Below are 19,918 nucleotides of genomic sequence, written 5' to 3'. Positions count from 1 at the left end.
AGATTTACAATGTGAACACTAATGAGAGACAAGCAATATGGCTTACACCTGTAGTGAACAGCAAATTAATTAAAATGCAATTGGACACTGGCTCAGCTGATTCAGTTTCCACAACATGCGTTTGAACTGCATTTCAAAGATATTGAACTGAAGCCTGCAGATATCCAAGTAAGAACTTTTACTGGAGAATAGGTAACTCCTGTGGGAAAGATATTCGTAACAGTGAAACACAACATCCAATAAGCCACTTTGGCTTGTATGTGATGAAAACAGGAGGGCCAGCATTGTGGGGATGTGAGTGCCTGAAACATCTACAATTTCTAAGTGGAGATCCATCCACCAGTTTCGTGTCACATCTCCTGCAAGAGTCAACTGAAAACGAATTAAGGAAGGTTTTAAATGATGCCACAGCGGTGTTCAAGGATAGCATTAGAAAACTCAAATATATCAAGGGTAAGATAATGTTAAATGAAAATGGCACACCCAAGTTTTACAAGGCTGTCCGGTTCCTTATACCTTTGTGATAGAGTAGCCAGGGTACTAGATTGTACGGAGACTGAAGGAATTCTTTCCAAGGTTGAGTGGTGCCCATGGTCAACACCGGTGATCACAGAGCCAAGAGAATGTGTCCGTCAGGATCTGTGATGATTTTTAAGGTCACCATCAACTCAGTACAGAAAGTTGATCAATATCTTCTGCCCTGAAAGGGATATCTTTGCAAACCCCTCTGGAGGGAAATATTTCCGCAAAGATGACATAGTTGAGGCCTACCTACAGATGGAGATGGAAGAAGAGTTCAAAATGTATCTCACTATACAAACACACAAAGGGCTATAATGGGCATATTTTTGGAGTAGCATCTGCACCTGCACTCTGGCAGAAAACTATGGACCAGATGCTGTAAGGCTGCCCACACACTCAATGTTACCTGAATGACATCATTATTACCGGAAAGGATGAGAAACATCTTCAAAATTTCACAAGTGTTAAAAAGATTAAAAGGTAATAGACTCAGAGCATGATGCAACAAGTGTGAATTCTTTAAACCAAGCATCCCTTACTGTAGTCACACCATTGACACACAAGGATTACACAAGTGTGTGAGAAAATTCAAGCAGTGGTGAATACCCCATGGCTAAAGGACGTGTCACAGTTGCAGTCCTTTCTAATATCTGTCAAATACTATAACAGGTTCCTGCCAAACCTGGTTACTGTGTTCCATTCCTTGAACCTATTACTACAGATTAGGAAGAAATGGCAATGGACAAAGCAATGTGAGGTTGCTTTCCAAAAGGCAGAAGAAATTGCGACAGCAGACATTATACTCAGACATTATGATCCATACTGTCCAGTGAAACTTGCCTGTAATGCCTGGCCTAATGATACAGGTACAGTCATATCACATGTTATCAGTGATGGAAATGAACATCCATAGCCTTTTCACCATGTTCCCTTACTACTACAGAGAAAAATTACTCACAAGTTGACAGAGAGGTCTTCAGTCTGGTTTGGGATGTAAAATGCTTCAACCAGTACTTGTATGGGAAAGAGTTTGCCTTCACTACAGATCATCAACCACTAGTATCCATTTTCAATCCACAGAAAGATGTTCCACTAACAGCAACAGTACCAATGCAGAGGTGGGCTCTACGAGGGGTGATTGATCAGTTCATGGCCTAAGGTAGAAGGAGTCAATTTTAGAAAACCTAGCACATTTATTTTTCAACGTAGTCCCCTCCTACATCTACACACTTAGTCCAGAGGTCGTGGAGCATACGGATCTTGGACCTCCAGAAGGTGTCCACAGCAGGGGTGATTGATAAGTTCGTGGCCTAGGGCAGAAGGAGATGAGTTATACGGCTCTCGTTACATGCACATGCAGTTCAACTCTTTGAGTGATTATGCAGAAAGTTTGAAGTTAATAACTCATCAGGGGTGATTGATAAGTTCGTAGCCTACACTCGACAATGAGTTATTAACCTCAAACTTTCTGCATAATCACTCAAAGAGTTGACCTGCATGTGCATGTAATGACAGCTGTATAACTCATCTCTTTCTATCTTAGGCCACGAACTTATCAATCACCCCTGCTGTGGACACTTTCTGGAGGTCCAAGATCCATACGCTCCATGACTGCTGGACTAAGTGTGTAGCTGTAGGAGGGGACTACACTGAAAAATAAATGTGCTAGGTTTTCTAAAATTGACTCCTTCTACCTTAGGCCACAAACTTATCAATCACCCCCTCATATTTCTTGGAGGATACAATTATAAGATCAAATTCAAGAGGATGACTAATCATGAAAATGCTGAGGAATTGTCCCATTTACCCTTGGAAAAAGAAATACCTGAAAAATTTATAAAAGAGGACACTATCCCTAACGCATATCAGAAGTCTCCCTATTACAGCAGAGATGATCCAAAGGGAAACCAGAAAAGACCCTACACTGTCCTAGGTCTACATATCCACCCAAAATGGCTGGAATGTGCAGCTGAAACTCCAGTTCCCCCCATTTTTACCAGTGCCAGAATGAACTTGCTCTTGACGGGGGTTGCTTTACAAAGGGACTGAGAGTTGTAGTATTGGAGGAGCTACATGCTGGTCATCTAAGCGTGGTTAAAGTGCTTTCTCTGGTGGCCTGGGAAAGATCAGCAGGTTGAGCAGCTTTCTCTGAAGATATCAAAGAGCAGCGCCTCTACATCTCTGGGAATGACCAGTATTCCCCTGCCGGACCATTCATGGGCACAAATTTTATGGTAGCAGTGGATGCAGCTACAAAATGGCCAGAAATGTTCCCTATAGCTTCCACTACTGCCTCACACAGTATTGATGAGTTGAGAAGCCTTTTTTCCAAGGACTGATGTTCCAGAACACTTATTCAGTGACAATGGACCACAATTTGTTGCAGAACATTTTCAGTCATTCCTGAAATGAATGGAATAAGTCATGTTCTATTGGAATAAGAATAAGACATCTGCATCGTACCACCCAGCTACAATTAGCTTAGCAGAAAGGTTTGTCCATAGTCTAAAAAACACAGTGCAAGCAATGTCAGTAGAACACACTACACTAACACTGAATCAGAAGCGCGCCGATTTCTACCTTGCAAATCTTAATGCAGCATGCTTCACCACCAACAACTTACCAAGGGTTATCCCTTGTATTTATGGTTGGATCTCCTCAAACCCAATCTCAGAAGAAGTATGCAGGATAAACAGCTGAGACAAATTGAAAGCTCCTCAAAACAAGGAGGTTTGAAATTTCAAACCTAAACAAGCAGTCCTGGCAGGGGACTACAAAGGTGATCAAAAGTGGGTATTTGGCAAGATTTAAGACAGAACTGGACCACTTTCCTACACAGTGGAGATTGTACTGTTGTATCTGGAGACAACACATCGATCAGTTGATAAGAGCAGAATCAATTCCTAGAGAAGAAGAAAGGTGTCCAGAGCTGTTGAAGCCACTTCCTGCAGTCGTAGAGTCAACTCCTACAACCACCAAGGAGACCCCAGAACCTGAGATTGTTTCACAGTCACAAGTCTCACCTGCCAAGCAGTGATCCACCCACCAGTCAGGAAAGACATTATCCCAACAGAGTAAGTAAGTAAGTAAGTGTGTGTGTGTGTGTGTGTGTGTGTGTGTGTGTGTCTGTCTGTCTGTCTGTCTGTTTATAGGTATGAATCTAAGTTGAGATGTATTCTATATTGAGTTGGAGTTTATAGCAGGGAGGAGCATCACAAGGAAATCTGCAGATGCTGGAAATTCAAGCAACACACACAAAATGCTGTTAAAACGCAGCAGGCCAGACAGCATCCATAGGAAGAAGCACAGTCGATTTTTCAGGCCGAGACCCTTCATCAGGACTAAATGAAAGAAGAGATAGTAAGAGATTTGAAAGTGGGAAGGGGAGGGGGAGATCCGAAATGATAGGAGGAGACAGGAGGGGGGGGGATGGAGCTAAGAGCTGGAAAGTTGATTGGCAAAAGGGATACAAGGCTGGAGAAGGGAGAGGATCATGGGACGGGAGGCCTAGGGAGAAAGAAAGGGGGAGGGGAGTGCCAGAAGAAGATGGAGAGCAAGCAAGGAGTTATTGTGAGAGGGACAGAGAGAGAAAAAAAGGAAAAAATAAAAAATAAATAAAGGGATGGGGTAAGAACAGGAGGAGGGGCATTAACGGAAGTTAGAGAAGTCAATGTTCATGCCATCAGGTTGGAGGCTACCCAGACGGAATATAAGGTGTTGTTCCTCCAACATTAGTGTGGCCTCATTTTGACAGTAGGGGAGCCATGGATAGACATAGCAGAATGGGAATGGGACGTGGAATTAAAATGTGTGGCCACTGGGAGATCCTGCTTTCTCTGGCGGACAGAGCGTAGGTGTTCAGCGAAATGGTCTCCCAGTCTGCATCGGGTCTCACCAATATATAGAAGGCTACATTGGGAGCACCGGATGCAGTATATCACACTAGCCAACTCACAGGTGAAGTGTCACCTCACCTGGAAGGACTGTCTAGGTGAATGGTGGTGAGGGAGGAGGTGTAAGGGCACGTGTAGCACTTGTTCCGCTTACAAGGATAAGTGCCGGGAGGGAGATTGGTGGGAAGGGATGGGGGGGAACGAATGGACAATGGAGTCGCGTAGGGAGCTATCCCTGCGGAAAGCAGAAGAGGGGTGGGGAGGGAAAGATGTGCTTGGTGGTGGGATCCCGTTGGAGGTGGCGGAAGTTACGGAGAATTATATGTTGGACCCGGAGGCTGGTGGGGTGGTAGGTGAGGACAAGGGGAACCCTATCCCTAGTGGGGTGGCGGGAGGATGGGGTGACAGCAGATGTGCGTGAAATGGGAGGAGCACTGTGTACTTAATATTTCAGTAAAATTTGAGTGATATTGTAAATATATTGTTCGGTTAAGCACTCTTTGTTATTTACATACTTCATTACAGGTTATATGTAAAAGTATGTGAACAGCATACGTCATTACACCACTATGTCATATATGCATGTCTTGCTAAAAGTAAAAACAAAACATGAATGTTCTCCCAGGCTCCCATCTTTTCCTTTCAATTTGTCTTATGCTTTGGAGTCACCACTTTTGATTCTGCCAATATCATCAGCAAACATAAACACGGCATTGGAGCTGTGCTTAGCCTCACAGTCATAAGTGTAAAGCGTTTTTGCAGTAATTAAAAACCAGATTATTAAAATAATTCACCAAAGTACAGGGGCAGTAGGATGTTCAATGCCACTGACTTCAATTTAAAATGTTACTTACAAAAATCTCTATCAAAAAAATTAGATCCTCTGGTTTGTACATGGAAAATAAGGGTTTTACAAGATAGTCATAAAATAAATATTGCCTACCATACAAATAAGACATTTATATCTATCCCCACGGGACAGTTGTCGTTCCAATTCACGGATGCGGGCTTTCAGTGCTTCAATTGTCGTTACAGTTGCATCTTCTGATATCCTGTAATTACAAGAAAAACAAATCATTGGTTTGATATAAACAGAACAATTTCAATACACTTGACACGATTAAATAAAATAAGAAATAATTAAAATTTGATTTAAAAAAGAAAGACAAATAGCTATACAAAGATTTGTGAAGGAGATTAAAAATTGGAAGTATTAACACAGCAGGATTTTCTTTTCATAAAATGATCTATGATTATCATGTGCATATCTGAAAAAGTAGACTGCAGTTTTAAAGTACCTCTGGAAAGCACCCAAGTTTCAATGCTACTCTGCCAAATGACAGCCACATCGTTAAGACTGCCACTTATCAAGTCAATAAATAGCAATACACCAATGAGAAAATGTCAAACAGAGAATCAAATTAAGAATAATTACGTTGTTGTGCTAGCCAGAGACGTGTATGCATCAGAGGAATCAAAGAAAGCACTTAAGAGCCTGTATGCATTCAACCAAATCTACTTCATTTTCTGCCAAACAAACCACAAAATGGCATGACACAGAAATACATATAACTAGGAGCTGCAAGGGAGTTACTGTTAATTGTAATGGTGCTAATATAAAATGACAGGTAATTATATGGACACATAAGAAGACAATACTTCTCTGGAAAGAATACTATTATGGTTTCCTAATACATGATGATTAATAGAGGCTTCCACAGGTATGGAGTAAGCTATTTAACTCCAACACCTGAATGGAATATGTCTCAATTCATAAAGAGAGCAAAAAGTTACAATCATGCCTGGGAATAAAAGCCCAAACCTTTTTCATTTTAATACTTTCTCTTTAGTGCAGAAGAAACACTGGTCAGTTGGTCAATGGTAACAGTATATTAGGTCTTGCCTAGAAACCATAAACAATTTTGTGCACAATAAAAAATTTTTAACACAGATCCAATTAACATGTAATAGCAACATTTTTTCCATTCAGATATCCATTCGTGAGACAATACACTTATCCACACATTACACACTTCAAAAATCCTCACTAAAAGTTTAGATACTGAAAGAGCGCAGAACTATCCCTCTGAGTAAATTATAGATTTCTGTAAGATTACCATGGTATAAAGTAGTGATATATGACTGGTCATCTCTTCTGTACAAATAAAAATGCACCCACCTTGCAAACTAAGCACTTAGTACACTTCTGTTACACTTTTAATTTCTGTTCATGAAACACATTAGGAAAATGGGTGCATGGGTTTCTGCAGGCAATAGATTGATCAAAGTGAGAAGCTTTAGGAAGCATACATGCAGACCCTGAGCAAGTTCTAAACAGCAGCCAGAATTAGGATTCAATGGCAGGCCAACAGCTGAAATCAAAAGTTGCTACCTCTGAAATTCAAAATACATTCTCTGAAAAATTCTCAAACAATCTCTAATATTTATCTTCATCCTGTAACAAATTGTGCTTCTGTGGCAAAAAGCTAATTTCCATGGCATTTCTACCCTGCGTAGACATGGACAATAAACTTGAACAATCTACTTCGGATTTCAGCTTCCAGCAAACAGGATCACTTTTAACCCCAAAGACTGCTTAAATACATCAAAACTAGCTATGTATTCCTGCTTCTTATTATTCAATGATGATAACACAGCCAGGCATGTACTGAATCTTAAGAGGCACTGCAGCTACGTGCTCAGAGTGCATAGCATATGTCAAGTTTTATAATGAATAGTTTTATAATGCTTTCAAATGTCTTTTATTTCTTTTGTTAAATAACTTTGAATGTTACCAAATGTCTGAAATGTTCATAATTGTTTAACAATTTTTCATCAGCTGGTCATGGCAGATGGTATGGCTTGGTCAGCTGTCAAAAGATTTTACTTTTTTTATTGTTTCAAGGCTTATTCTGAGTAGTACAAGACCACTCCACCCCACTACAAGATGCCCTAGCATGGCACTGTATCATGCCAATTAAGATCAAGGCAAAACTTCCCAGCGAGTCAACATGATTGTTGATCTACAAAACCAGACACTTATGACAGTGGTCAATGGTCAACAAGTTTTAACCAAATAACTTGAAAGGAGGAATAGAGAATCATACATACAAAATGGCCCATGACTAAATAGCTAGGAGTAAGGAAAGGAACAATGATTGAATAGTCAAATCATTGGTAGACACCACTTGAAATGGGGAATTGAGGTCATCCAGCCAGGATTCAAGAACAAAAATCTCAAACTCTCTTTTAATCAGAATCTTGAAACAAATCATGGAAGCAAAGATTTTATTTAAAATGTAATCAATGAAGCCAATAAAATCCTGATGGTTACTGCATCGGTCTCATTTATGAAAATAAGGACTGATGATTCTACTCAACGGAGTATTTATCAACCCCTTCTAAAGGGCTGCATTTAGGTTTGGATGGTGAAATGTAAAAGCAATACAAGGAACAATACAGATGTATCTGAGTGTTAGCACTGCTTACTTCTCAAGCATATAACCTGATTGCATGTAGATGGCTCCTAAGCTTCATGTTTAGAAGGATGACATCTAAATCAATAAAGGTGTTTTTATCAATAAGCTGGGTTCCATGAAGGAAAACATTATCCTCAAAATGGCGAATCAAGAACAAAGTGGCACAATCTTAAAAACAGAGCTAAAACCAACCAGCAGCTTTCATATGGAAAGGATTGTGAAAATCTGTAATTCTTTCTACCAAAAGATTTTGACCCCAACTTAACTGAAAGTTTGTTTTTTTTAAAGCAAGGTACAGGAAGAAAAGGCAGAACAGAAGTACAGATGATTGGCAGAACATGCTTGAAGGACTGAATGACCTAATCCTATTCTCATAAAAAGTAAATGTCAACAAAATATTGTTTTTCCTCTGTGTTCCTAAGTAACTTTATTGACATGCAAAGAAGGCAGACCTCACAGAAGAGCTACCAAACAGGCAGTACATTGGTGCACTCTGAAGTGAACAAAGCAACAATATATCAGTCTATTGATACAGTTTATGATTTGTCAATGGTATCAAGTAATGTTATGAAAAATGTTCAATTTGAATTAAAGAATAGTGTCTAAATTATTTTGAAAATATAACTTTCTTAACAGATTCATGATATTCCAGACAGGAATCAATTCTTAAACAATTTGATTGATGTGATATCTACTGGCAGCTTGCTTACAAACAGTCAAAGGGACTTGGCAGTGAAGCCAATGGTAGCCACAGGCAGGTGGTGGTAATTGTAGAAAGGTCTTGATTTACTGCACTAAGGCAGACAGCACCAGAACACCAACCTTTGCTTTACAGACTAAATTACGTTGGATCCCAGTTCCAGCATTTCACACATCAACAAAATCTCTAAAAACACATACAATAATGCATTCCATCAATCCGGTGTGCAAGCAAAGAAAAAGAGAATGCTATGGTAGTACTATACTAGCCCCACTGGCAGATAATGTGCAGTGGATGATAAAGGTGAAATTCTGGCATCCATAGATAAGTTGCACTCCCAACAGACCAATCATGAACACAGAACTACACAGCAGATGGTCTTTTCTTTCCCCTGCCACCATCTCACCCACTTCACCAGTATTCCCTCCCCACTTTCTAAAACCAGAAGAGATTCATAAGAAGCAATAAAATTATACAGTAGAGGGAATGGGGAGATAAAGGGAGAGGCTAAAAGCTAAAGCTTTGAATCAAACAGTCGACAGCTTTTTAACAATAAACAGCAGTGCATGACGCAAATCTTCTTTCAGCATACTTACTAATTCATGGTTTGAAAACATCCAAGAAATACTTCACATTTGATAAACATCCTCAAATCACAACATGAACCTTCAAAGGACCAAAATGAGCACTTTATGCAACAGTGTAACCAACAGCCATTTATCACTTGCACAAGGGCCCTATAAACCACATCCATCGTGCAAGTAAGCAAGTCTTAGTGTCAAGCATTGAAAAGGCATTAGGTTCCTGAAAATTTAGTGCTGTACAAATTAGCCTGGGTAGATTTATTCACTGCACTCAGAGGTCTGGGCCAATTTTGCACACTGGCAGCACAAATTGATTTTGCAATTTAAAAAGCTTGCAACAGAAACTCAAATCTTTGAAGGACAGTTGCATTTTTATCTAAAATAAATATGCATTAAAAATAAAATTAACACTTAGTTGTGGATGAGGGCGAATACAAAGTATGTATTATAAAACACTTCAATAGCCATTTACTAATTATAGAAATGCTGCAAGTTACACTGGAAAAGAATGGTCTGGAGGTAGTCTGAATATCTTGGGAATGGTAAGCCAGTTCCCACTCACCTACTTGCTTAAAATTTTTGAAAAAAATAGGCAGATGCTGGAAATCCAAGCAATGCACACAAGATGTTGGATGAACTCAGCAGGCCAGGTAGCATCTATGGAAAGGAGTGAACAGTCAGTGCTTCAGGCCAAGACCGTTCATCAGGACCAGATGAAGGGTCTTGGCTCGAAACTTCGACTGTTTACTCTTTCCATAGATGCTGCCTGGCCTGCTGAGTTCCTCCAGTACTTTGCATGTGTTGCTTTCAAACATTTACTTTGAAGGGATCCCAAGGCAAGAACTCCTGAAAACATCCTGGCAGGCAGGTCACTCTGATCACTGCTTCCTTTAGAAAAGCATTGGCAGCCAGCTAAGCTCTGTCCCAAGCTGTCAAATGGTTGGACTATCTTAGATATTCACAAATATTCAGAGATATTCAAAACCTATATAAACATAAATGTACTTAAAACAGTTTAAAAGGCTATTTAAGAATAGGACTGTTGGGAAATTGCATGAAATTGGTATGTTGGGGTTCAAGAGTCCAATATCAGATCTCACTCAGCTAGCAGCAAATGGACAGCACAAAAGCACAGCAGGTAAAAGCTTTTGATAGAGTTCATCCCCACTCCCCCTTGTGACCACAAGGATTTTTCACAGGTGCTCCTGTTTCCTCCCATTGTCCCAAGTTGCATATTAACTGATCACTGTGTATTAATTGGACAAGTGTCCAATTAATTCATCTTTTTGAAGGTACTTCTTTAGTTTAGGGTGCACAAATAAAGTTGTATATCCATTGTATAATGAAAAAAAGAGTATCTTTATTTTGCATTGTACAGAAAGAATAGCAGTATTTTTATCATCAATTTATTTTGCAGGCACGTTTTTGAAAATGCACGATCTTCATTAATTTGGTGCTCTCTTTCATAGCTGATTACAGCAGCAATATTACAGGCCAAAAGAATGCTTACAAGATCACCTTCCCAGTCAAAGAACACACAATGTTTGATTTAGGTAACAAATGGTTAGAAAGAGCAGTTCTTTGAACTGAGTCAAGAAGAAGCCAAATAGCAGGTGTGGTGCAGCCCATAATCAATGAGTAGGCCACATCAAGTCCTGATTTAGTTGTAAAAAATTGCTACACTATCCAAAGATCAGTGCAATATGTGAATACTGCACAATCAATAGAGAGAATATTGATTTAGTTATTGTAGGTTCATATGGTCCAGACCTTGTTAAAATCACATTTATTAACTGGACTCTGCTCATTAACCATTTAATTTTGGTTTCATTTGAGTTTACGAGGGCCAGTTACTTTAAATATGCAATTGATTCATTTTGACTGAAAATATTACATGTTCAATTGTGGGGGAATAGAACAAAAGTGATAAATGAATCCAATCCTACTGACAGTAAATCGAACACTTTAAAACTCCTCACAAAGTAATTAATAAAAGGGTATATACATTTGACTACATTGGCTAAGATGCATAGAGAACAAGATGAGTATGCCTCCATATCTGTATATTAGCTGCCGATGGAACTTGCGCACTTTTAGAATTTGAATAAAGAGAATTAGACTTGCTAATGAGCACTAAGCATCTGAAAGGCCAGTCAAGTAGTCACCACATTCACATGAAAACTAGCTTAAATTGCTGGACAAATGGCAATTTTATTTTGTGAAAATATCCCTGCATAGTATCAGCTACAGCTTCTGTGCTAACAAAGTTGCCTGACTCACAAGAATGTGGATTCAATTAGTACTCCAGAGACTTGAGCACAAAATGTACATTGACACTACAGTTCAATATCAAGGGACTGCTGTACTACTGAAGGTGTCATCTTTCAGAAGAGACATTAAACAAAGTCAGTTTAATATGCACTATCACATAGATACACACTATCCCATGGCACTATTTTTAAAGAGTATGTGAGTTCTTTCTTGTGTACTGGGCAAGATTTTGAGATCAGTGTTTTGAAATTATCTGGTTATTATCAAACTTGTGAAAGTCTGTCATGGGCAAACTGCTTATATTACAGGAGTGGCTTTACCTCAGAAAGTATTTCATTCGCTGTAAAGGAGCTATGAAAGATGTTAAATAACAACATACAGTCAGACCCCACATAGTGCTGATTTGTTACAACATGGTTATTCAATTCTTTACTGAAAATTTTTTAACGACAAAAATTCATTCTAAACAACACTTAAAACTTCTCAAGAGCAGCCACCATTACAGTAAGCATTCAATCAGCCAATGAGAGCACTTTACATACACTCTGAGCCACTTACAGCCAATCACGTATCAGTTCACACTATGCCTCCCCCGCGTGTGTAAATGTTCTTGCTCCCTCAGCAATTTATTCCATTTTTTTCTCCAATAATGTCTGGAAAACGGCCTGCAACTTCCAGTGAGGATAGTAAATCTATGTCTAGGAAAAGCATTAGCATGGATGTGAAACTGCAAGTGATACGGCATTTGGAAGCTGGTGAGCATCAGGGGTTGATGTTGGCACTTCTTTGAAATTTGCCATGTTCATCAATAATGACCCTGACTGGGAGTAAAGCAATAAGGCAAAGAGAGATGCTCTTGATATGATTTCCTGCTACCAAGAACTGCTTCATGAGAGGAAACTTAAGAAAAGGCTGTCAAATCTCGATGCCTACTTGAGAAGCCAAAGTTAGATGAAACCCACAGCCCGGTCCCCCCTCTAAGATGTAACCAACACCCACTTCCCTACATTGCTACTACAATGTGTTGCTGCTCCACTGCTATACAGGTTAGGCCTATTTGTGTGTTTGTTACTCCATGAATTACTGTGGAACATAAAATATCATAGACTTCAAGTTTGATTGTTTTTAAATCAGACACACATCCATTTATGTAATGTTATAATGACCTCACATAGCACTGATTTACATAGCGCTCCACTTCTGAGGAACATTTGACGGGTTGCACTTGAATCCCAGGGGGACCAATATCCTGGCGGGGAGCTTTGCTAAGGCAACTGGGGAGAATTTAAACTAGAATTGTTGGGGGGTGGGAACCGAACTGAAGAGACTGGGGAAGAGGAGGTTGGCTCACAAATAGAGAAAGCTTGTAGACAGTGCAAGAGGGAGGACAGGCAGGTGATAGAGAAGGGACTCGCTCAGACTAAAGGTTTGAGATGTATCTATTTTAACATGGGGAGTGTTGTGAACAAAGCAGATGAGCTTAGAGCGCGGATCAGTACTTGGAGATATGATGTGGTGGCCATTCCAGAGACTTGGATGGCTCAGGGACAGGAATAGTTACTTCAAGTGCTGGGTTTTAGATGTTTCAGAAAGGACAAGGAGGGAGGCGAAAGAGGTGGGGGCATGGCACTGTTGATCAGGGATAGTGTCACGGCTGCAGAAAAGGTGGACACCATGGAGGGATTGTCTACGGAGTCTCTGTGGGTGGAGGTTAGAAACAGGAAGGGGTCAATAACTTTACTGGGTGTTTCTTACAGGCTGCCCAATAGTAACAGGGATATCGAGGAGCAGATAGGGAAACATATCCTGGAAAGGTGTAATAATAACAAAGTTGTCATGATGGGAGATTTTAATTTCCCAAATATCGAATTGGCGTCTCCCTAGAGCAAGGGGTTTAGATGGGGTGGAGTTTGTTAGGTGTGTTCTGGAAGGTTTCTTGACACAATATGCAGCTAAGCCTACAAGAGGAGAGGCTGTACTTGATATGGTATTGGGAAATGAACCTGGTCAGGTGTCAGATCTCTCAGTGGGAGAGCATTTTGGAGATAGTGATCATAATTTTATCTCCTTTACAATAGCATTAGAGAAAGTTAGGAACAGACAAGTTAGAAAAGCGTTTAATTGGAGTAAGGGGAATTATGAGGCTATCAGGCAGGAAATTGGAGGCTTAAATTGGAAACATATGTTCTCAGGAAGAAATGTGGCAAATATTCAGGGGATATTTGTGTGGAGTTCTGCATCGGTACGTTCCAATGAGACAGGGAAGTTATGGTAGGGTACAGGAACCGTGGGGTACAAAGGCTGTAATAAATCTAGTCAAGAAGAAAAGAAAAGCTTACAAAAGGTTCAGAGAGTGAGGTAATGTTAGAGATCTGGAAGATTATAAGGCTAATAAGAAGGAGCTTAAGAAGGAAATTAGGAGAGCCAGAAGGGGCCATGAGAAGGCCTTGGCGGGTAGGATTAAGGAAAACCCCAAGGCATTCTACAAGTATGAGAAGAGCAAGAGGATAAGACATGAAAGAATAGGACCTATCAAGTGTGACAGTGGGAAAGTGTGTATGGAGCCGGAGGAAATAGCAGAGGTACTTAATGAATACTTTATTTCAATATTCACTATGGAAAAGGATCTTGGTGATTGTAGTGATGACTTGTAACAGACTGAAAAGCTTGAGCATGTAGATATTAAGAAAGAGGATGTGCTGGAGCTTTTGGAAAACATCAAGTTGGATAAGTCGACAGGACTGGATGAAATGTACCCCAGGCTACTGTGGGAGGTGAGGGAGGAGATTGCTGAGCCTCTGACGACAATCTTTGCATCATCAATGGGAACGCGAGAGGTTCCGGAGGATTGGAGGGTTGCGGATGTTGTTCCTTTATTCAAGAAAGGGAGTAAAGATAACCCAGGAAATTATAGACCAGTGAGTCTTACCTCAGCGGTTGGTAAGTTGATGGAGAAGGTCCTGAGAAGCAGCATTTATGAACATTTGGAGAGGTATAATATGATTAGGAGTAGTCAGCATGGCTTTGTCAAAGGCAGGTCGTGCCTTACGAGCCTGATTGAATTTTTTGAGGATGTGACTAAACACATTGATGAAGGAAGAACAGTAGATGTAGTGTATATGGATTTCAGCAAGGCATTTGATAAGGTACCCCATGCAAGGCATTTGATAAGATACCCCATGCAAGGCATTTGATAAGATACCCCATGCAAGGCTTATTGAGAAAGTAAGGAGGCATGGGATCCAAGGGAACATTGCTTTGTGGATCTAGAACTGGCTTGCCCACAGAAGGCAAAGATTGGTTGTAGACGGGTCATATTCTGCATGGAGGTCGGTCACCAGTGGAGTGCCTCAGGGATCTGTTCTGGGACCATTACTCTTTGTGATTTTTATAAATGATCTGGATGAGGAAGTGGAGGGATGGGTTAGTAAGTTTGCTGATGACACAAAGGTTGGAGGTGTTCTGGATAGTGTGGAGGGCTGTCAGAGGTTACAGTGGGACATTTATAGGATGCAAAATTGGGCTGAGAAGTGGCAGACGGAGTTCAACCCAGATAAGTGTGAAGTGGTTCATTTTGGTAGGTCAAATATGATGGCAGAATATAGTATTAATGGTAAGACTCTTGGCAGTGTGGAGGATCAGAGGGATCTTGGGGTCCAAGTCCATAGGACAATAAAAGCAGCTGCACAGGTTGACTATGCAGTTAAGAAGGCGTACGGTGTATTGGCCTTCATCAATCGTGGAACTGAATTTAGGAGCCGAGACATAATGTCGTAGCTATATAGGACCCTGGTCAGACCACATTCGGAGTACTGTGCTCAGTTCTGGTCACCTCACTACAAGAAGGATGTGGAAGCCATAGAAAGGGTGCAGAGGAGATTTACAAGGATGTTGCCTGGAATGGGGAGCATGCCTTATGAGAATAGGTTAAGTGAACTCGGCCTTCTCTCCTTGGAGCGGTGGAGGATGAGAGGTGACCTGATAGAGGTGTATAAGATGATGAGAGGCATTGATTGTGTGGATAGTCAGAGGCTTTTTCCCAGGGCTGAAGTGGTTGCCACAAGAGGATACAAGTTTAAAGTGCTGGGGAGTAAGTACAGAGGAGATGTCAGGGGTAAGATTTTTACTCATTGAGTGGTGAGTGCATGGAATGGGCTGCCGGCAACGGTGGTGGAGGCAGATACAACAGGGTCTCTTAAGAGACTTTTAGATAGGTACATGGAGCTTAGTAAAATAGAGGGCTATAGGTAAGCCTAGAAATTTCTAAGGTAGGGACATGTTCGGCACAACTCTGTGGACGGAAGGGCCTGTATTGTGCTGTAGGTTTTCTATGTTTCTATGTTTCTAACATATCCTCAGTGTTAAGCGGGGCCTAAGTGCACTTTATTTATTTTATTTAGAGATACAGCACAGAATAGGCCTTTCTGCCCCTTTGAGTCATACAGCCCAGCAACTCCCAATTTAATCCTAGCCTAATCACGGGCCAATTTACAAAGATCAATTTTCCCCCTTCTTTGAATTGGTCATCACTCAATAAAGAAAATGGGAGAAACATAGAACTGTAGAACATTACAGCACAGAAACAGGCCTTTTGGCCCTTCTTGGCGGTGCCGAACCATTTTTCTGCCTAGTCTCACTAACCTGCACCTGGACCATAACCCCCCATACACCTCTCATCCATGTACCTGTCCAAGTTTTTCTTAAATGCTAAAAGTGAGCCCACATCTACCACTTCATCTGGCAGCTCATTCCACAATCCCACCACTCTCTGTGTGAAGAAGCCCCCCACTAATGTTCCCTTTAAACTTTTCCCCCTTCACCCTTAACCCATGTCCTCTGGTTTTTTTCTCCCCTTGCCTCAGTGGAAAAAGCCTGCTTGCATTCACTCTATCTATACCCATCATAATTTTATATACCTCTATCAAATCTCCCTTCATTCTTCTACGCTCCAGGGAATAAAGTCCTAACCTACTCAACCCTTCTCTGTAACTCAATTTCTCAAGTCCCAGCAACATCCTTGTAAACCTTCTCTGCATTCTTTCTACCTTAATATCCTTCCTGTAATTTGGTGACCAAAACTGCACACAATACTCCAAATTTGGCCTCACCAATGCCTTATACAACTTCACCATAACACTCCAACTCTTATACTCAGTACTTTGATTTATAAAGGCCAATGTACCAAAAGCACTCTTTACGACCCTATCTACCCGTGACACCACTTCTAGGGAATTTTGTATTCCCAGATCCCTCTGTTCTACTGCACTCCTCAGTGCCCTACCATTTACCTTGTATGTTCTACCTTGGTTTGTCCTTCCAAAGTGCAATACCTCACACACACTTGTCTGTATTAAACTCCATCTGCTATTTTTCAGCCCATTTTTCCAGCTGGTCCAAATCCCTCTGCAAGCTTTGAAAACCTTCCTCACTATCCACTACACCTCCAATTTTTGTATCATCAGCAAATTTGCTGATCCAATTTACCACATTATCATACAGATCATTGATATAGATGACAAATCACAACGGACCCAGCACTGATCCCTGTGGCACACCACTAGTCACAGGCCTCCACTCAGAGAAGCAATCCTCCACTACCACTCTCTGGCTTCTTCCATTGAGCCAATGTCTAATCCAATTTACTACCTCTCTGTGTATACCTAGCGACTGAATCTTCATAACTAACCTCCCATGCGGGACCTTGTCAAAGGCCTACTGAAGTCCATATAGACAACATCCACTGCCTTCCCTTCATCCACTTTCCTGGTAACCTCCTCGAAAAACTCTAACAGATTGGTTAAACATGACCTACCACGCACAAAGCCATGTTGACTCTCCCTAACAAGTCTCTGTCTATCCAAATACTTGTAGATCCTATCTCTTAGTACTCCTTCCAATAATTTACCTACTACCGACGTCAAACTTACCGGCCTATAATTTCCCAGATTACTTTTAGAGCCTTTTTTAAACAATGGAACAACATGAGCTATCCTCCAATCCTCCGGCACCTCACCCGTAGATACCAACATTTTAAATATATCTGCCAGGACCTCTGCAATTTCAACACTAGTCTCCTTCAAGGTCTGAGGGAATAAATACCCTGTCAGGTCCTGGGGATTTATCTACTCTGATTTGCCTCAAGATAGCAAGTACCTCCTCCTCTTTAATCTGTATAGGTTCCACTACTTGTGAGGAGGAATATTATTTAAATGAATGATCCAAACAACAGTAAGATTTTAAGAATTGTTTTAGTATTTGTTTTTTGTAGGAACCCTTGATCTTTTAGATGGTCAAAACTTTTTTTTGTAGGAACCCTTGATCTTTTAGATGGTCAAAACTTTAATTCCTAAATTTTAAAACATAACTCATAATCTGTGACTTTAAATGACTTTGCATCAAATCTTTCCAGTAGATTCAGTTTTTACATGCAACTTCTGAAATAGTTGGCTAGTATAACCTAAGCCAGAAGGAGTATAACTATTAGTCATTATGCTTGTACTTAAAAAAAAATCTGAATTAAACCTGCTCAATGGTGTGTTTTCCCACTAGCGCTAGTAACTCATGCTGAATTAATTATCTTATATCGTGTCTGCCTAGGCAACAATACAGCCTCTAACAGAATCCATTAACTTCATTAGCAAATAATGATCACGATGGAAAGTCTCAATGGACCCAACTGGGTCTATCAGATAGAACAGGTCATTTGTCAAACATTAGTGCACACGTGTGCTCTTTGCTCCTCAAATTAAACAGTGGAATTCCCAAATTAACATCTCAGATGGTTTCACTATGCAATCCATTAATTAAATCATATTAGTTTACACACCCTCAGAAACCTGAAATATTTGAATGGCTGCTTCTATTGTGTTAAAACTTGAAATGTAGTTCTATAGTAATGGTCATAATCACCGGAAAAGGATGTACATTGGTCAGAATTACTAAATTTACTTCCTGCTAAAACAAACATTAGTATGGCAGGGCCAATGAGGGTATAAGGGAACTGTTCTACACAAGAAATCAATAGAACTCATGTTTCACCTTTGGACCTAGTTTGGATCAGAGAAATGTGTTCAAAGCACTTCATAATGCCAGGACCAAATTTCATAGGACATTTCTATCCAAAATATAAAAAATGCATGTGATCTAACAGGATAGAGGATGTAATAAATTAAAATAACATTGAGATTAGATATCAAGTTTCTGCACTCATTTTTTTCTTCTCTTCCTTTCAAAAGTGAAAACTCAAGCTGGTATATTGTTGCCTTGGTAATAACAGCCTCACCCAGATATATGCATTTTTTTTCATTTCTAAGTCTCTCTAACTGAACAGAAGCAAATATTTACAAATATTTTCAATGCTAGTCACAGGTGAACAATGCAAGTCTGCTGGGTTCTTTTGTCTCTCTACCTCAGATCTCAGCCAGGTTAGTACCACAAACTGGTGATTTCTTCCCATTGAACTACACTTTAGGAAATTAACTGAAATAAATGACATATTCCACCTGGGAGGACATATCAATTATAGGGATTAGCCAATTTTCTTAACAAGAATCCACTGAATAAATTGAAATTAGTAGAATCCTGCATTTCCAGAGTATTCATTTATCATGAGCTGTCATTGCAGTTTTCTCATCCCCCTTTAAATCCGTGATCTAGCTTATAGCTTAAGCAATTAAAACATAAACATACTGAAATACAAATCAGAACATTTTTCTCATTGTCTATGCTATATTTCAATCAATAACTGAAAATAAAATACATCATTCCAGGTCAATAACTATAAAAGAATAGTCAAGATTCATATTTATAAATCTAATTTAGGTGGTGAATGGAGCTTAGAAAAATAGAGGGCTATGGGCAACTCTAGGTAATTTCTAAAATAAATACATGTTCAGCATGGCATCGTGGGCCGAAGGGCCTGTATTGTATTGCAGGTTTTCTATGTTTCTATGTTTGAATATTTATTCACCTCAGTTAATTGACTTTAGTTCCATTCATATTTCATACTTTAGCAAAAAGGCATACATGATAATTTTGAGATGCCTACAATTATAACCTTCAAAACCTTTCAACAGTTGTCCATTATCTTGCTACAATCATTTCTTGATTCAATGGTACAAGATAAAACTCTGTACAACTCTTAAAAAAAATCACTTCAAAGGCACATGATATATGTGCTCAAAAACAATTTTCATTAATGTTGTGCTTTTGACACATTAAGACATCCAAAAACATATTACTGAATACTGTATATTTTACAATACGTTTTGGACATGGGCTTCCTTTTCTGGGGTTGTACAGCTGAGTGATCAGAAAACCCCTAATTATTATTGTTCTAAAATGATTGAAATATTCTCCCCAAAATTACTAAGTAGTTAATCTCATCCACCATGACTCATATCTGATCCATTGTGACTGCTTCCTTTCAAATCTATCATGCCTTCAAAGTACAAAAGGAGAAAAGGAACG

General features: G+C 39.9%; 1 protein-coding gene across 3 annotated transcripts in view; it reads right to left on the bottom strand.

Annotated features, from left to right (window-relative positions):
- rnf220a (ring finger protein 220a) overlaps positions 1-19,918 on the bottom strand; it is a 487,974-nt gene that overhangs the window by 42,146 nt on the left and 425,910 nt on the right. For all 3 annotated transcript variants that reach the window (XM_063064437.1, XM_063064436.1, XM_063064438.1), the window contains one exon: positions 5,359-5,467. In XM_063064437.1, the coding sequence (XP_062920507.1) occupies positions 5,359-5,467 (109 nt within the window). The remainder of the gene's footprint in view (positions 1-5,358; positions 5,468-19,918) is intronic.

The sequence above is a fragment of the Mobula hypostoma genome, chromosome 12 (genome assembly GCF_963921235.1).
Source record: "Mobula hypostoma chromosome 12, sMobHyp1.1, whole genome shotgun sequence".
Lineage (NCBI taxonomy): Eukaryota > Metazoa > Chordata > Chondrichthyes > Myliobatiformes > Myliobatidae > Mobula > Mobula hypostoma.
Note: the sequence above shows the minus strand (reverse complement) of the source record. Positions and strands in the feature narration are given on the sequence as shown.